Here is an 18,960-nt window from a genome sequence, read left to right as displayed (position 1 = left end):
AAATGCGTCCACGCAGTCCGCACTATGGTAATCCCGCAGTTTTACCAATATCCACAAAGTCAATTTAGGCCCCACGTCTGGGAAGATGGCCTCAATCTCTACACAGTTTAGTCACTTTTTATTATCTCTTAGTGTCCTTAACACTTATTATCACAACAGTTATACATACATACTCTTGATAAGTAGTTCACAAAGTAGCAGAACCCTTAAATCAGGCAATTACAAACAAAGTGCCCATACTCCAATAACAGAAATATATATGATATACTGTTTAGCAAAGTGGCAGACATAAAAAAAAATAAAAAAAAAATATAACACTTTAATCCCTAAGTTTTAAATTGTGAAACAATTACTATAAGCAACTTAAAAAAAATAATATGAGTTCATATTTCTGCAACACAAATTTCAATGGAAAACTAAAAACAGCCACTGTCTGTCAACAACACAAGGTTCTGTACATTTCGCAAAAGAAGTTTTTTCTTACCTCCTTTTACAAAATAGGGACGTCCACTTTTGAAACCTGTACTTTAACAGACGAGCATGCCAGAAGTTTTCCAGGAAATATGTTTCGAGAAATCGCAGCGATGCCTCCAATTAATAAAGTAATAAAATAATTCCTTCAGTAAAAGAGACTTTAAAAATAAAATGATATCATTGTTTATTTACAAAAGAATATGCAAGCGCTCATTTTCAGAATTGAAAACTCTCTGATCTTCAACAGACCAGACAGTAGTTTTTGTTTTAACAAAAAGTAGGTTGTACTTCAATTTACAAATATCATATTACAATTGGCTGAGAAAGTATATAGGCGTATCCTGATCCTCATGGCTCTCCAGACTGCAATGGAGAAATTGAAGAAGTCTTTGTTCAAAAATCTCTTGATTAGAAACATCTGTTTGGATGTTAAATTAACTCCTTCATTCCTGTTCACATTCCTCATCAGCTCACACGAAAGGATTAAATAATATAACATATGACATAATAAAACCACATCAAATATAAATGATATACTAAAATAAGATAAAACAATGTAAATATTTTCATGCTAAAACAAATTGTCTTTATCCAAAAATGTCTTTGACAATGCCCAGGTAACTCGATGGTTCCTAGCGCTGCAGCCCTACCACTTGACAGTGGAGCAGAGGTCATTAAAATTTGCACAAAAATGCAGATGCCCTTTCTCACGAGATGCGCTCTCCGCAGTGTCAGTGTCACCGAGGTTGGCAATGCTAAGGGGAGGGGTATGTGGCAAAGAGGCTTATTTGCACACCTCTCCCATAGGGAAACAGGCAAAAACCCAGCTAGTCTGCAGACAGGGTTAAATTCCCCAGGTGAACCGCATGGTTGTAGTAATTGGTTTGTTGTATTTTGTTTGTAGTGGAGAATAAAAACACTGTTTGAATTTGTGGGCGGGGACACCGATGCCAGTTAGTGGCCAGCTAGTAGTGAGGAAACTACTGTTTAGTCAGACGTAGGGTTGCCGGAGAAATGGTGATGGAATTTGCTGTTTATGCTATCCTGACACTTCCTGATTAAACAGCAAGATTGATGCAGGAGTGCAGTGTTTGCCGTACTTTATTACAGTATATTTTAAATATCTTATACTTCTTAATTATATCTTCCACACACTTATAGCTAATATACTTGGTCGTGTTTTTACAACATGAAATGACAGCTGTTTTATACACCATGGGCCTGAGTCATTAAGGCAAGCAAAGGAGTAAATGTTCTCTGGGACAAACCATGTTACAATGTAAGGGGTGCAAATCAGTTTATTATTTTGTACATAAGTTAAATACTGGCTGTTTTTTCATCTAGCACACAAATACTTGCTAGCTTTATTATTACATTGAAATATAAAGTTGATCTAGGACATGCCCTACCCAAACTATAAATCTGCCTCACATTTTAAATTTACCTCCCCCTCCAATACAACATGGTTTTTCCCAGGTGCAAATGTTACTCCTTTTTTATGCTTTACTCTCCTTAATGACTCAGGCCCCATGTCAATGACGAAATGTCAAAAAAACTGTTCTGTAATGGAAACCTGGAAACCACCATTATTTCTCCCAGATCCCCTAATCGCACTCTAAATCCTTTGCATATGCGCTCCTCCATACCTGTACCCCACTTCACAAGTGAGATACTGTGGAATGACGGCTGATTACTATAAAATGACAGCTGAGTTATATTCCATGTCATTGCAGAAATGTCAGTAAAAAGTTGCATAAATACACCCTTTTTCTCTCAGATCCTCTAATTTCACACGCTAATTTCTTTGCATATGCGCTCCTCCATACCTGTACCCCACAACACAAGTGTCATAATGTGGAATGACGGCTGATTACTAGCTGTTTTATACGCCATTTCAATGCAGAAATGTCAATAGATTTTTGCAGAAACCAATATGTATTCGAAATGTCAGGATTTTAGAAGTACAGAATCAAAAGTCCCATTCACATCTTTAAGTGTTTCTTAAAAAAAATAAATTGTAATGAGAATATCACCTTTAACACAAACTGATAAGCATAAGATTCTGGGGCCACTTAATTACTTTTTATCATTCTGCAGTGGTGAGAGTTTACCGCTGCAATCATGTGAGTATTTGTACACACACATGATCGCGGCACCGCCGTCGACCCCCCCCCCCCTCTCCCCTCCACCCCCGGTCCGAAAAAAACAAAACGGGCCCCCTATCGGGCGTAGGCAATTAGTACCCGAATCCCCCCCCCCCTCTCGGCGGCCCTGTACTTCTACACACTAATTCAGTGTAACTGAAAAGAGACATCAACTCTGGAAAAGGTAGATATTTGTTATATTTCAGTTCACAGCATTTGGAGGAACAATAGAGCTTATTTCAATTGTTTTTTGTTTTATCAAAAGACAGAAGATAATCTAATTTAACTGTATATCATGTCTTTTTTGGAAAATACTTACTTGTGTGGTCAACAGACTTGTCTATCACAGAAGCATTCCAGTTTTTTTGTAAAACAAACTTAAATGAGAAACAAATTATCTCACTACAACCTATAGAACCAAAAGGAGAAGTTTTTCCATAATTGCCCTTTTCTTCAGACCATGATCAAAAACTTGACTTCCGTTTTGATCAGTAAAGATGGATATCTAAAGGTTCGAATTTTCATGCTAAACGCCCAAATCATCCAGTTGTACTGCTATTTAAAGGACCCAAAAGGAAAAAAAGAGACACCTTTCATGGCTTTCGTAAACATAAGTATTGTTTAATGGAATACAGAGAATCAAAAAAGCTTTTAATTTTACATTATTTGGGAGATGAAACACTGTACCATCCTTCTTGCTATGGAAATAGCAAAAATACAGGTACTGCCACAATGAAAAGTTCTATCAAAGAAATAAGAGTCTATTGAATTAAAGAAAGAACCAATAAACACCTACAAATGTCTCCATAGTATACAATCACTTATTAGCACTGATGAAATAGTGTAGTTGTTTTATGTATATGGGAGTATATATGTAAAGGGTTTAGGGATCTATGCATCAATAAGATGCAGTACAGCTAAATAGGCAGAGCTGTAAACCACAGTGATGCATATTTAGGTACCGCTAAGATGCACTATGCCGGGGCTACTCTAAGAGCCCCGGCGAAGTGAACCCCTTGATGCAACCTTTTTTTCCTATTTACTGGCAGCTTAGTGCTGCCTGTGACAGGAGGAAGTGTTGTGCGCATGCGCACAGAACTTCCACTGTACCAGACACTGCAACGCCGAAGAGGCTTTAGCAGAATCCCATAGTAAATGACAGATAACGCCATCCTGTAATGGCATTATCTGTCTGCGCAATGCAAAGCTTGATGCATTGCAGAACATCGCAATCCCCATAGTAATCTATGGGGACTGCGATGCTGAACGGTATTTGCCTAAACGGAGATTTCTGTGAAATCTCCTCCTATAGGCAGTTAATGCATAGCAAATATACTTAAAAGATGCGGAAACAACGGTTTCCACATCTTGTAAGTGTCAAAAATGCTTGATGCACAGACCCCTTAGTCAGGGCTGTTTTTCCAATTGGGCACAATGGGCAGGTGCCCGGGGGCCCTGCAGCCCAGGGGGGCCCGTCGGAGGCAGGAAAAAAAAAAAACCCTGAAAAAAAAGAAGAAAATACCTTGCGGCCAGCTGGAGATCCGGCTCCCTCCATGGTCTCCTCCTCCGTCGCGCTGGCAGTGCATGTCGGGCGTGACGTCATCACACCCTCCCGACATCCATTGCGGAGCGCGACAGAGGAGGAGACCATGGAGGGAGCCGGATCGCCAGCTGGCCGCAAGGTATTTTCTTCTTTTTTTTCAGGTTTTTTTTTTTTTTTGTATATATAGGGGCCCCGGTGCACTGCTATGCCCGGGGGCCCGAGATGTTCTTAAGAGGGCCCTGCCCTTAGTGTGTGGGATTAGGGGATCTGGGAGAAATATGGTTGTTGTCCATGACAGCTTTTCTTACATGTTGTATAAACAGCTATCAATCCATAGCAATTGGCCGTCATCCATGTAAAACATGACCAAATATCTTAGCAATAAGTGTGCGGAAGATATAATTCATAAGTGTAAGATTTTATAAAATACATATAAATTTTCAGTTTCTTTCCATTATAGACAATTGACATTCCTTTTAGCAGACTGGAGCTATCGTTCCTTTTAGAACGTCCACTTATATATTGCATTGCGAGATGCGCTTTAACAATAACAATTAGTTTATCCATTAGAACTAATAAATATCGTCTAAAAAACGTATTTATGCACAAGTAAAAGGGCATTTAGATCTAATGCACTAAAACCTCCACGTGACTTACACATAATAACCCTCTTAAACGCCTACTGTATGCAGAGTATGTATAGACAGAATACATTAGTGACATGTAAATGTATAACCTCCCCCCCATGTGACGTTCCTGCGCTGGCCCGTGACGAGATTGGCATAATATCATTCATGCATGAAGCGAGTGGAGCCGCAATTATGAAGCACGGCCACGGAGAGTCACGTTGGCAGCCACAGCGGAGCGGTAACCGAGGGGAAGGGGTTACAGGCTCGGTACAGGAGGAGTGTCAGGCTGACCCGGAAGCGTATGTTCCTCCGCCCGCAGCCTCGGAGATGGCGGAGTGGAAGGAGGAGGTGGAGGTGCTGGTGCAGCGGGTGGTGAAGGACATCACTGGCGCTTTCCGCAGGAACCCCAACATGTGAGTCTGAGTGCGAGCGCGCGTGAGGTCATACACCGGCATTGTGACGTCATGCGGCTGGAGTTAGGAAACTTTCGGTCCTGTCACCTGCAGACTGCAGTCCTGTTATACCGCTCTGACATGACATGAGCCGCTATCCAGGCAAAGGAGACGTTTTATTTCAACTGTTTCTCGATTCCAAGCTGTGTTTCTGTGCCGGCGATGCATCGCTGAATAACCTTCAGTTAGCCTCTCACAGTCCTCCCACAGGAATTCAATCCAATTAAAGAGATGTGCACAATGTTCCGCCTCCTAATGATTTCTATTTACACACTCTGGCAGAAGATTCCCTCACACGTTACAGGGACACATAGATCTTACGTGTCAGAAAATGATTTATAGAAGACAGTTTTGCTGTCAGTACATTGCATCGCCAGCGTTTACTATCCCGTTGCTAATGCTTAGCTCATCCACTTTATTATGGTTCCAGCTTACATAATGCACTGCCTTGTACAGCACCAAGCAATGTGTTCTTCCAGTCTGAGCTCATGTTTTGAGATGTAACGTTTTACCACAAAACACGTGTGATCACTCGCATCTGTATCCTCCTCTAGCAATATGTACTCTTTAACTTTAACCTCTCATGGGTATGGTTTCCTATTGTTCATTCTGAAAGGTTTCTTAAATACAGTCGATATTCTTTGTAAGATGCTTGGGATTGGTGCAGAACACACGCTTTGTGCTCATAGAAACACTTGCACAGGTTGTCAAACTTTAAAATACACCTGTAAGCCACAACTAAAACAATACACATTTGAAAAGTTATTCACTGTAGGAGACAGTTACATATGGGAGACTGCTGAAGAGTTTCTCCCAGCAGCACTGTAAATCAGACCTAAAAGAGGAACTTTATGGAAGAAAAGTGGTATTTAAGGACTTGAGTGCAGGAGAGGAACCATTAAGATGGGTTTTGATGAGAAATTTATAGCAGATAATATTTCTGCAGTAAAACATTTTATAGAACATATTAGTTCAAGGGTCACAGCTATTTTGTATTAATATAATGATTATTGTGTGGCATCATTTTCTTTTTCTTAGCTTAACTTTAATGTATTTAGTTCTGCTTTGTGTGAATAATCATCACTTTCTGTTTCATTACATCACAGATTCCTGCAGTGTTCCACTAAATTTTGTAATCTCTTCTTGTAAAATTGCAAAAACGTTAAACTTTATTTAGCTGTCGCACCGCAGTCTTACTTTGTAATATGTTGCTTCTTTTCTTTTTGGGGGGGTTGCACAATTTTTGTTGTAATACAAATTAAAGTGCACCAACAATTGCTGGTACAATCTTATAATGCCTCTAGAATGGTATGACTATTGCTCAGTCTGTTGTGGGTAGTCTGTAAGTATGTTGTTTACTTGTTTTTCCTGAACTGAAAATCTGGCAGTGTTTCAAAAACTAGAAGTGTTAGGCAAAAGCAAATCTAGTAAGGGTAATAATGCAAGACACAAATTAATCCTTAGACTTTTTTTTCTGCACATTCATATAGTGAATTGTGCCATATATTTTCATGTCAGACCCACATGTTACAGTGCATTTGGGTGTTTTGCAAAGCCTAGTAGGTACTGACAATTTATTACACCCTCTAATTGAGACACATCTGTCAAATCTTTAATATGACAGATAATGAGCCTATAAAAAAAGATATTTTACATAACTCACGGATCTAACTATTGTATTACCATGTTTATTTGGGTTGTGGATTATATGAAACTTTTTTGTCTATTATTATAGAGATGAAATTGGATTAATCCCATGCCCTGAAGCAAAGTATAATCGGAGTCCTATAGTACTAGTGGAAAATAAGCTGGGAGTGGAGAGCTGGTGTATCAAGTTCCTGCTTCCGTATGTGCATAACAAGCTCCTACTGCACAGGCAGAAGAAACTATGGCTTAATAGAGATGGTGAGTATGTTTTTTTAGATTTGCATTTTATTTTTTGTTTCCATCTCCAGTCAACTAAACTAAAAGCATTTTTTTCTGTATATGGTGAAATGTATTGTTGGGACAATACATTTCACATTTCAACAATACATTTCACAGAACAAATTTGTTTTCTAAAAGTACACTGCACCATTGACTTTAAGCTAATTTAAATAATTCTTTTGGGATTCAATGTCATCTTTATCTTGTCCTTGTCAAAAGGGAGTAGCAGATTGCAGGGAAATTATAATCTGTGATAATGTATAATTTATGGAATTACATCTAAACGTAATTGCCAATTTTCATATTACCTGGCTACAGTTTTTTTTTGTTTTTTTTCTTCTTCCACAACTTTGTATTCTCCTGGAATCATTGCCTTGAACATTTCTAAATGGAATGGAAACTGCCTTGGCAATATGGTGGCTCCTTGATTAATAGGTCATTCACATGATTTCAGTAGACCAGAAGTATTGTGTTTGTTTTTTTTCATTTTTTTTCAGCAAGGTGCTCGGCTTTTGTGTTATCAGACAATTATCTTTTTTTTTTTTACCTAAGAAAAGTTATACCTGTTACATTTTTAGATGAGACCAATGTGTTACCCATTTTATTTTGTCATTTGGAACTAATACTCTCTTGGTAGTTTCTGTGTATTAACTTGTCCTCAGAATTTTAATTGGGGCATTTTATGTGTTTAAATATACACTATCTTGTGTTGGATGATTACGTGAATGGAAACATTCAATGACTTGGATGCATGCATGTTAAAAGACAACATTTATCTTTGACTAAAATGTATGAAAGGTTTAGTGGCCCTTTAAAAGTAATCCCTCTATGTCTCCATAATAGTTCTAACACTGGGGTCTGTTCCAGATTTTGTTATGTTTGGCTTGATTCAGATGGAAAGGTAATGTATAATTGGATAATGTTGACATTGCCCATATCGACAATTGAATGATTGTTAAAGATGGAAAAATCTAAAGTGGACACAATGTAAGAACAACAGATACATTTGTTCTGCTCTTGGGTGTACTTCAACAGAACAGCTCAAGATAGACTTGGCTGGTCTTGCAGATTTTACAAATTCTCAAAGGCTCCTTTGTCTGGAGCTAGACAGTTAAAGGGGACTTGTCTCAGTGCTCCTCAATTCAGGAAGAGATTCACTTTGAAGAGCTTCACTTACTTTGTTTTCCCCCATCCCTTTCCAGATGTTTGTGCTTATCTTTACATTTTTAATAGCTGCTTTTAAGGCAATTAAATAATACTGTGAGCACATTTCTTTCACGATATCTATTTATATTGTATCAAGTCAGGATCTGTTACATAAATAGATTGATCCTGATGTTTCTCATTGTAATAAAAAAAAACAAAAAAACACCAAAGGGAGCCTCTGCAAGCCTAAAAAGGAGAGATAGGGAAAAATGTTCTGAAATTATAGAACATTTGATGGAACAATATGACCTCTTATATCACTAAATGGGGATTGCCCTCTGTTATTGGAGATTTCTCTTTCACACAAGTTATTTACTCAACTCAACCTCCTCTAGATTTTTTGTTTTGTTTTTGCAAATCAAGAAAACAAAAAACACAGAATAAAGCAATGCAAATAAATGGCTAAAAAGGAAAATTAAATAGCCTCTATAAATCTCTAGTTTGTCTAATGCCCTCTGATCTAGTATATTGCATAACTAAGAGGCACATATCATTCCCAGTTTGTGCTGGTGTTAAGTGGCCAGATCAATAGTTGCACTAGCATTACAGTATAGCATACTAGGATGGGCAAGCCCTTGCCTCCCATTCCCCTGGAGTGAGCTAAAATAGGACACTTTTTATACAGGGCTTTTATCTTGCCAAACAAAATTGGTGATATAGGTCTGCAACATAGCTATATCTATATTCTTCCTCTGCACTGGAGCAGAGTTTTAACCTAATTAGTACTTCAAATAATGACAAATCAAAACCAGATCTTACTCCTTCCATGAATGAACACTACCTCCCCTCTGCAGTGGCTCTTTATATCTAGGGTCTAATTTCCACAGTCTTTTCACCTCCCTGGGTAAATGTCTGGATCCATTCTTCTTAACCATTGGTCAGTGCCGGACTAGGGCTGGTTGCAGAGGGCAGTGAAGATGAGCTGTCCTTCCACAGAACCTCCCCTGCTAGAATAGTCTTCTGAGAACAATGGACACTAATTAGTTTGGCCCCTCCAGTATTTTTCAACCTGATCCCTACCCATAACCGCCTGGCTTCACTTTAAAGACAATGAATAACCACCTCACTGCCAGGTCATCAATATACAATACACAATATACATATTTACACTGAGCTACAATGTCCCCTTAGCCACATGTAATTAGACAATGCAGTTGTAGTCTGGTGAGCTGGGGAACAAAAGCAAGGACTATAAAAAGTACTTTCTATAATCCACATTATGTGAGAAACAAGAAACAGAATGGTTAGTGTTAGCACATTTGTTTCGTCACACTAAATGGGATTCATTTATATTATAAAATAATTTAGTCAAAGAGACCGGGACATCATAATTTTGTGTGTCCCAGGGACCCATAATTTCCAATATTTGGGTTCTCACATCTCTATCTGTGTCCCTTTAATAATATTCTCTTTCATTATTTTTGGAATTCATAATATTGACTGTAATATAAGGTAAAATACGCGATAACTGGGGGTGTCTGCGTTTTAGAGCAGGGAGGGGGAGATGGGGTGACTGTGATGGAGCAGGGTGGGGAGCCCCAAGTCTTGCACCATAAGTACTTGGTGGTACCATGCCAGTCCCCGCTGGATTCCATCTCACTATCTCCTCCCAATGTATTTTATGTTCCTAAACCATAAAAATATGGAATGTTATTGTTCATAATAATATTTCCAGTTACTTTATTTATTAAATCATGAGAAGACTTGCATTGAAGAAACTAATGCACATTTCAGTATGCAACAAATAGATATCTTTTATTGTTTTATCATGTAGAACAGATAGAGGCAACTGTGACTCTCCATGTGCTGTGGGACTACAAGCCCCAGGATGCCCGACAGCCTGGAACTTGTAGTTCCACATCTAGAGAGCCACATGCTGCTTGGACTATGGTCTGTGTGTTTAAAAAGGATGCCACACTTTTTTCAGCTTTATTAATTGCTTCCTAGTGAGTGAAATGGGTACAAGAGCATACAATCTACTGTGGCAGCTAATGGGTGTCACACTGGCTCCTGCAGCAACGTCCACTCCCCGTATCTGCACATACAGTGTGCATATGTCATATATGACCTGCACATCCTGTCACATATATAGCTTGTACTTTTCATGCTGAGGAACTCTCACCAAAGAGAAGGCTATGGCTTCTATAAAGCTGTTGTCCATGACTGTGTGCAGACAGAAGACAGTCGCTGCATGTTGCAAGGTGGTTTTCTCATTATGCCTTTATCCTGTTTTCCTAGTCAAAAGCAAAACTCTGTCCCTTAGTAACCAGCTAGCTCCTGACAACCTTACCTAGCAGTATCCCGGCTTCCTATTGGTCAAAGTTCAGGAGATATCCCAGATAGTTGGGTGCACAACTGAGCTTCTTGGGGATCCATGTGAAACCAAGGAATGTGGGGGGAGGGGGTGTAACACTGTGGTACCCGTTCATTCTTAAATACTGGGTACCTTACCTGTAAAATACATATAGAGCATTGATTCAATCACTGAATACCATTGGGTTGGTAATTGTAACTAAAATGTCATGGGCAAATAAGTCTATTTTTTATTCTTCAAAACCAATATTTATGCCCTGAATCTCCCTAGTTAGCTAAGTCAAAGCCACCTGCAGCTCAATGCAGTGTGCAAAAATAAAATAAAAAATTAAAATAATCGTGAAGAGAAATGGAAAAATAAAGATCCAGGGCAACCTTAATTTCTGCAACTGTTTGAGATTCAGCTAACAAGTCCTTATTCAGCCTTCAATCTCCTCTTCAGAAAAAAAAATCTCTTAAAAGAAGAGCACATATAATCCAGTGATTTAATCAATAGATTTTCATCAGGAGGTGAGTACAATATAATTGCTTGTTGTCTGGGTGTGGAACTCCATGTTTCTTAAAGAAACAAAGCACAGAGAAGAAAGAATGGGTCTTGGTTAGCCTTAATAAAGATGGAAGGATCTGTAAACATGACTTTTCTTGGACATGATGTTCATATGAATTAGTTGTAACCCTACAGAGCTTGTCCAGCGAAAATAACCCAATTTTTCACATGTGTTTCTTGGACTAAAGCTCTTTTCCCATGATGTCTGTTACCTGAATGCCAATCTGACGTTTTTGGGCTGTTATGACCCTTAACATTTTTCTTCAGAATCGACAGGGTCTTTGTCCTCCTTGATTAAATAAGGCAGCCACTGGCAAAAAGACACTTCCATTCTCTTAACAAGAAGGATAAGTGCTAATACGTTAGAGCTTCTGGTGAGTTCTATATGAGCATAAGAATACAGTGAATTGTGTGGGGGGGGTCCATAATCTTACTATACTCAAAAATATCAAATGTACCATTGGCTAATTTTTTAGGGTAAATGATTGTCATCCTATCTAAAATGTCTTGTCACTCATATGGTAGAGAATAATAAGTTAGCCTTTTTGTATACATCTTATACCAGTTCTCTAGAGCTTTAAACTGTATCTCATTTTTCTATTCTTTTTTTATATTCAAGGTATGTGGCATAAAATTTGAGAAATAGGATAGTATTAAATGTTATACTCTCACTACTTCTATACACTATTCCTATATTTTCTCAATACTTGTACCCTTTCCACACTTTTCCTTGTACTTTCAAAACCACGCCCACTCAAGTTCTTTTCACCACTAACTTAACATACAGTCTTTACAACCCTTGTACAGTTACTTCCTCAGGAGCAACTGTACCAAAACTTGTAGGGGGATCTGCTCTTCTAACACTAAATGAGGCTGTGTGTTAATATGTATGTGTGTGTGTGTGTGTATATATAATCTTTTATAAATAAGGTGAAGAATAGCTAAAGTATGTTTATTATCTTATCAATACTAGCATTCAGCAGTATCATTCCATGTGTATATACACAGGTGTGTATAATTGTATATATTATACACACTAAGTGGGCACTTTAATAGTTACACCTATCTGCTCGTTAATAAAAATAATCAGCCAATCATGTGGCAGCAACTCATTAGATTAAAGCATGCAGACCTGGTCAAGAGGTTCAGTAGGTGTTCAGACCGTGCAGCATAATGGGGAATAAATGTGATTTAACTGACTTTGACTGTGGAATCATAGTTTGTGCCAGACAGGATGGTGTGAGCATCTCAGAAACTACTGATCTCCTGGTATTTTCAAGCAAAACCACCTTGTTAACAAGAACAGTGGAGAATGGACAGACTGGTTTAAGCTGACAGGTAGGTGAAAGTAATTCAAATAGCCATACATTACAAAAGTGGTATGCAGAAGAGCATCTCTGGACATACATCACATCGAAACTCAAAGTGTATGGACTAAAGCAGTACAAGACCATACCGGGTTCAACTCCTGTCAGCTAAGAACCGGAAACTGAGGCTACAGTGGGCAGAGGTTACCCAAAACTGGACATTTGAAGACTAAAAAGACATTACCTGGTTTGACTATATCTGCTGCAACATGTAGATGCTAGGGTCAGAATTCAGCGTAAAATATATGAATCCATCCGGCCTTGTCCATGGTGCAGGCTGGTGGTGATGTAATAGAGTGGGGAGTGTTTTCTTAGCACTTCAGCCTTGAGCATTAGTGTTGTGATGAGTCCTGGCTCTGTCAGTGGGTCAGTTCATCTCAAAGGTGCTCGAAGGGGTTCAGGTCAGGGCTCTGAAGACCATTCAAGTTGTTCGATGCCAAACTCTGGAAACATTTTTTTGATGGACCTCACTTTGTGCATGGGGGCGTTGTCATTCTGAAACATAAAAGGGCTTTCTCCAAAATGTTGGCATAAAATTTGGAAGCAAACAATTCTCTAGAGCAGTGGTTCCCAAACTGTGCGCCTTGGCTCCCTGGCCAGTGGTAAGCAAGGCTTTAGACTACTTGGCGGTAATTTTTGCCATGGGGTACCTTGAATAAACTATTGAGACCCTAAGGGTGCCTCAAACTGAGAAAAGTTGGGATCCACTGTTAGCATTAAGATTTCTCTTTACTGGAACTAAGGGGCTCAGACCAAACAATGGAAAACAGCCTCAGACCAGTATTCCTCCTCCATCAAGCTTTACAGTTTTGGCAGGAAGCGTTCTCCTGGCATCTCAAATTTGTTTATCAGGCTGCCATATGCTGAAACATAATTTGTCATTCGAGAATGCATTTCAACTGCTCCAGAGTCAAATGATTGTGTACTTTATATCCCTCCAGTAGATGTTTGGAATTGTGCATGGTGATCTGAGGCTTGTGTGTGACTGCTTGGCCATAGAAACCCAATCCATGAAGCTCCCAACAAACCATTCTTGTGCCAATGTTTCTTCCATAGACCGTTTAGAATTCCATAGTGAATGTTGCACCAGAAGACGAGACTATTTTTAGCATTGCACACTTCCGCACTCAGAGCTCCCATTCTGTGAGTTTGTGTGGCTTACAACTTTTCGACTGAGCTGTTGCTGCTCCTAGACGTCTCACTTCACAATAACAGTAATTAGAGTTGACTGGGGAAGCTCTAGCAAGGCTAAATTTTGAATAACTGACTTATTGGAAAGGTGGCATTCTGTAACAATGTCATATTGAAAGTCACTACGCTCTTCAGTACAACCCATTCTACTGCTTATGTTTGACTTTGGAGACTGCATGTCTGTATGCTTTCTTTTATGCACCAGTTGGCAGTAGATGTGGCTAAAATGTCTAATTACACTTATTAGAATGGGTGTTCACATACTTTTGGACATGTGTGTGTGTGTGTGTATATATATATATATACACACACACAAGTTAACCCGTGCATGATACTCATGCATTCTAGTCAAATCAAGCTGCTTAAGGTGTTAAAAAGGTTCTTGTCATGCATTTGGGCCTAGCCCAGGCCTCAACCACCAACCACTCCCCACTGTCACCCCCGGCAACCACCAACCACTCCCAACTGTCACTTCTCCTTCAAGAAATATATATATATATTTTTTTAAAATCTTTATAAACACTTTTAACAATTAACAACTTAAATTAACAAATTAAAAACATCTTAGTATACCAAATTTCAGCCCTTTCTGAGTTTTTTTTTTTTCCACACACACTAAGAATTTAGTAGGTCAGTGTATAACTTCGCCCAGCAGGTGGCGCTGCAGCTTGAGCACTCTGTCACCCGGTAGTTTTTTCCACACACACACAGTAACACACACCGCTAGGCTTTTATATATTAGATATATGTAATATAAATATATTTTTACATTTTAAGAAAAACAAGGGAGCACACATGGTGTAATATGGTTTATCAATAATCTAGTACGGCGGTTCCCAAACTGTGCGCCGCGGCTCCCAGGGGTGCCGCGGCGCTGTCACTGGGGTGCCGCGGGCCAGCCATATAAAAAAGAAAAAAGAAAGAACACAGTAACTTACCAATCCGCCGGGCGCCGGGACCCAGCAGCCGTCACTGAATATCGACGTCAGTGACAGCTGCTGCGGGAGAGAGGAGGCTGCTGGGTCCCGGCGCCCGGCGGATTGGTAAGTTACTGTGTTCTTTCTTTTTTTTTTTTATATGGCTGGTCCGCGGCAGAGGAGTTAGAGGGATCGTGACAGCGGGGCAGAGGAGGGTGACAGCAGGGCAGAGGAGAGGCAGAGGAGGGTGACAGCGGGACAGAGGAGAGTGACAGCGGGGCAGAGGAGTGAGAGGGATCGTGACAGCAGGGGCAGAGGAGGGTGACAGCAGGGGCAGAGGAGGGTGACAGCAGGGGCAGAGGAGGGTGACAGCAGGGGCAGAGGAGGGTGACAGCAGGGGCAGAGGAGGGTGACAGCAGGGGCAGAGGAGGGTGACAGCAGGGGCAGAGGAGGGTGACAGCAGGGGCAGAGGAGGGTGACAGCAGGGGCAGAGGAGGGTGACAGCGGGGCAGAGGAGAGTGACAGCGGGGCAGAGGAGTGAGAGGGATCATGACAGCAGGGGCAGAGGAGGGTGACAGCAGGGGCAGAGGAGGGTGACAGAGGAGGGGCACAGCGTGAGAGGGGCAGTGGAGTGGGACACGGCGTGAGAGGGGCAGTGGAGGGGGGCACGGCGTGAGAGGGGCAGTGGAGTGGGACACGGCGTGAGAGGGGCAGTGGAGGGGGACACGGCGTTAGAGGGGCAGTGGAGGGGGACACGGCGTGAGAGGGACAGTGGAGGGGGACACGGCGTGAGAGGGACAGTGGAGGGGGACACGGCGTGAGAGGGACAGTGGAGGGGGACACGGCGTGAGAGGGACAGTGGAGGGGGACACGGCGTGAGAGGGACAGTGGAGGGGGACACGGCGTGAGAGGGACAGTGGAGGGGGACACGGCGTGAGAGGGACAGTGGAGGGGGACACGGCGTGAGAGGGACAGTGGAGGGGGACACGGCGTGAGAGGGACAGTGGAGGGGGACACGGCGTGAGAGGGACAGTGGAGGGGGACACGGCGTGAGAGGGACAGTGGAGGGGGACACGGCGTGAGGGGGACACGGCGTGAGGGGGACACGGCGTGAGGGGGACACGGCGTGAGGGGGACACGGCGTGAGAGGGACAGTGGAGGGGGACACGGCGTGAGAGGGACAGTGGAGGGGGACACGGCGTGACAGAGGGAAGAGGAGAGGGGGACAGCGTGACAGAGGGCAGAGGAGAGGGGGACAGCGTGACAGAGGGCAGATGAGAGGGGGGCATAGGGCAGAGGAGAGGGGGACAGCGTGACAGAGGGGGCAGTGTGTCTGGATGCAGAGGGGGCAGTGTGTCTGGATGCAGAGGGGGCATTTTTGCATACAACTAAATAAGTATTTCTGTCCTGACCTAAATACTTATTACAATTTTTTGACCCAACTACTTCTAAAACAGGACTGCTCAATAATTATATTGGAGGGGTACCTTGAAAAAATTTGGAGACTCTAAGGGTGCCGCGAACTGCAAAAGTTTGGGAACCACTGAAATAGTATATTAAGAGCCGTAAAACTTTAAACAACAAGATAACTGCTTAAAATAAAAATAAGGTAAATGGCTCATCTGTTGTCAACCTTTTGCTAGTAAATGCATTGGAAGTAGTCCCAGTGACCACTGTACAATCTATACAGGTCAACATACTGCCAATGTTTGCTTTCTCTCCTCATGATAGTACAGTGGCGCATGCAGGGGGGGTTTCTGGTTCTCCTGAAACCCCTCCCCTCCGCGAACCAACGGTACTGTACAGCAGCCGCGGCGCTGTCAAAGAAGCGTCCGCGGCAGTGCTGTATTGTAGTATACAGCACTGCTGCGGATGCTTCTTGACAACGCCGCGGCTGCTGTACAATTCAGACTCACCGAAATGGAGCAGCAGCTCTCTCTCTACCTCGATTTTGGTTTTTTTTTTTGGGGGGGTGGAAACACCCCCTTCTAAATCCTGCGTTCGCCCCTGTAGTAAACCACGCCTGAAAATGATAGTGACCTTAAACAAAATCTAAGTGACTAACCTGTAGGGTAACCTCATGTTTTTTGTGCAAATACTAACCGCTGAGCTAAGCTTTCTAAAGAACTATGTATACAAGTCCAGGTGCTTAATTCATATTCCTTTTATGTGGACAAGGACTGTTGACCACAGTGAAATGTTTTGTATGGCGTCCGCAGCATATAAAAAAAACCCATTAATGCCAGCTTGTAACTTCACATGCACAAGACAAGAAAACATTCTCATTGTCCCTTTTGACTTACTCCAATTTTTATTTTTTAGGAACCAAGCTGTTTAGGTCTTGCCTTTTTACTATTGATATACCTTAATTGCAGCTCATGTAACCTTTAACCTCAGTTGTACTTCTTGCATGAAACTTAATTTCTTACCTACTTATTTATATAATAGGCATGAAAGACATATTACATACGTATACATTTTTGGTCCTGATTAATCAAGGCACTCAAATGCACATAAATCAGCTCTGCTTTCTCCCAAATTTAACAAGAAACAGATCTGAAGATACCAAATAAATATAAAATCGGGTGCACCAAAAAAAACCATCCTTAATAAATACAGAATAAATAATGAATTAATAAAAATAACTAAATGAATATAAGATGATGGGCTTCGTCTGAAATAAAATAGATTTATTGTAACCAATATAGATAAAGTAATCTAAAAATATATTAAATATATGCAAATAATAATTCTAAAAAAGTACCTCTAAAAAAGGATATCAATGTATATGGTAGTATGCAAGTCTGATAATGCAGAAAGTGCAAATAATAACTTTAATTGATAAAATCCTCACTCTGGAGATTGACACAAAATAGATAAAACAAAGTGTGTGGACAAGTACACTTTGTGAAAAGTCTAAAATCCTGGACATGCGCGGACAACCAAAAATATCAGGAAATAATCAACCAGCAGATGACAGTATACAGTTGAATAGAAAATTCTCACCCGAACCTGTGGCACCTGTTAACTCTGCTTATCACACATCCAGATACAATTCTTCTGTGTAATAGATGAGATGACGTGTATACATTCTGCATTCCTTATGCTCGTGACCTCGCTGCTGCAGGATGGGGGTGTCCAGCCTGTTAGTGAAGTTTTCTGTTTATAAGGATTGGCACCCTTAATTGGGGTTGCGACAGGGACAATTTTCAGTTATTTTGAATAAATATACTCTTTTGTGCTTGGAGTGCTCAAGATATGTTATGTAATCTCTAGTTTTGAAGATACGTGTGCTGATGAATTTGGGTGTAGGTCTCGTGTGCTCTACTTCGCAAGACACTGCAGGGATACGTCCAATACCTGTGTGGATTATTGTGGCTGGATCACTTATAAATAAATTATTTATGGCTAGATCATGTAGAAATAAATTATTGTAGATATTTATTTTAATTAGTAGTGCAGTGCATCTCTGTATATCATTGCAAATCTTTTTATATTGGTATGTGTGGAAATGTATTGACTTATGAGACAGTATTTCATGTTTGGGTTTGGAAACTGTCTGGAGACAGGTAATCTCATGTTAATTAAACCTTTTAATCGCTGAGTGACCAAAATGTCTGAGCCTGAAAGACAGGAGGAGGTAATTTATACTTCTGGTAGATGCCCTATGCAAGTGATCACAGATGAATGTGAATCTTTTATTTTTTTGGGATATCACTAATACCTCAAACTAGTGCGTAACTGTCCTGAGTTAATAAACATCACTGCTCAAGGAACCTGCTTTGATGCCTACTTACCTGCTGTAATTCCTGTGACCTACAAATTAGACCCAATCTAATCTGTTATCCGGCTGTTCTATTGTTGGAACCTGGCGTCTAGTACCAACGCTCTGCCTACTACCCTGCAGCTCTGGCCAGTGTCATAGGCCAGGGTGAACCATCCACAGTGGCTCCTGTTTGCAAACACATTGTTATAGCATGCATATGAGACTGTCATGGAGACTTGTCCTGTTCCTGGAGCAAGAGATACTGCAGAAAAACAAGTAACTTTGCGTTGCCCAGAGCTTGATTTGATAGCTGTGTGCGCTTGAGTTTCGCATGTCCTTACTGTAAATTGACTACGACCAAAAGCCCCTTCCCTACCCCGTTCACTCCCTGAAATTGTAGGCTGTAGTAAGTGTCATTTGTGCTAGAAGACGGAGCGGAAATGGCTGCGTTTACTGCCTTATCATCTGGTTCTGGGCATGAGCAG

General features: G+C 41.0%; 1 protein-coding gene across 1 annotated transcript in view; it reads left to right on the top strand.

The window, feature by feature from the left end:
• The first annotated feature begins 4,945 nt into the window (after positions 1-4,945).
• Positions 4,946-18,960, top strand: part of PTAR1 (protein prenyltransferase alpha subunit repeat containing 1) — a 60,721-nt gene continuing 46,706 nt past the window's right edge. Inside the window, exons 1-2 of the mRNA XM_075210963.1 lie at positions 4,946-5,203; positions 6,978-7,147. Of these exons, the coding sequence (XP_075067064.1) occupies positions 4,956-5,203; positions 6,978-7,147 (418 nt within the window). The 5' untranslated portion in view covers positions 4,946-4,955. The remainder of the gene's footprint in view (positions 5,204-6,977; positions 7,148-18,960) is intronic.

Source organism: Mixophyes fleayi, chromosome 1 (genome assembly GCF_038048845.1).
Source record: "Mixophyes fleayi isolate aMixFle1 chromosome 1, aMixFle1.hap1, whole genome shotgun sequence".
Taxonomy (NCBI): Eukaryota; Metazoa; Chordata; class Amphibia; order Anura; family Limnodynastidae; genus Mixophyes; species Mixophyes fleayi.
The sequence above is the reverse complement of the archived record's forward strand: the minus strand, read 5'-3'. Positions and strand labels throughout refer to the sequence as shown.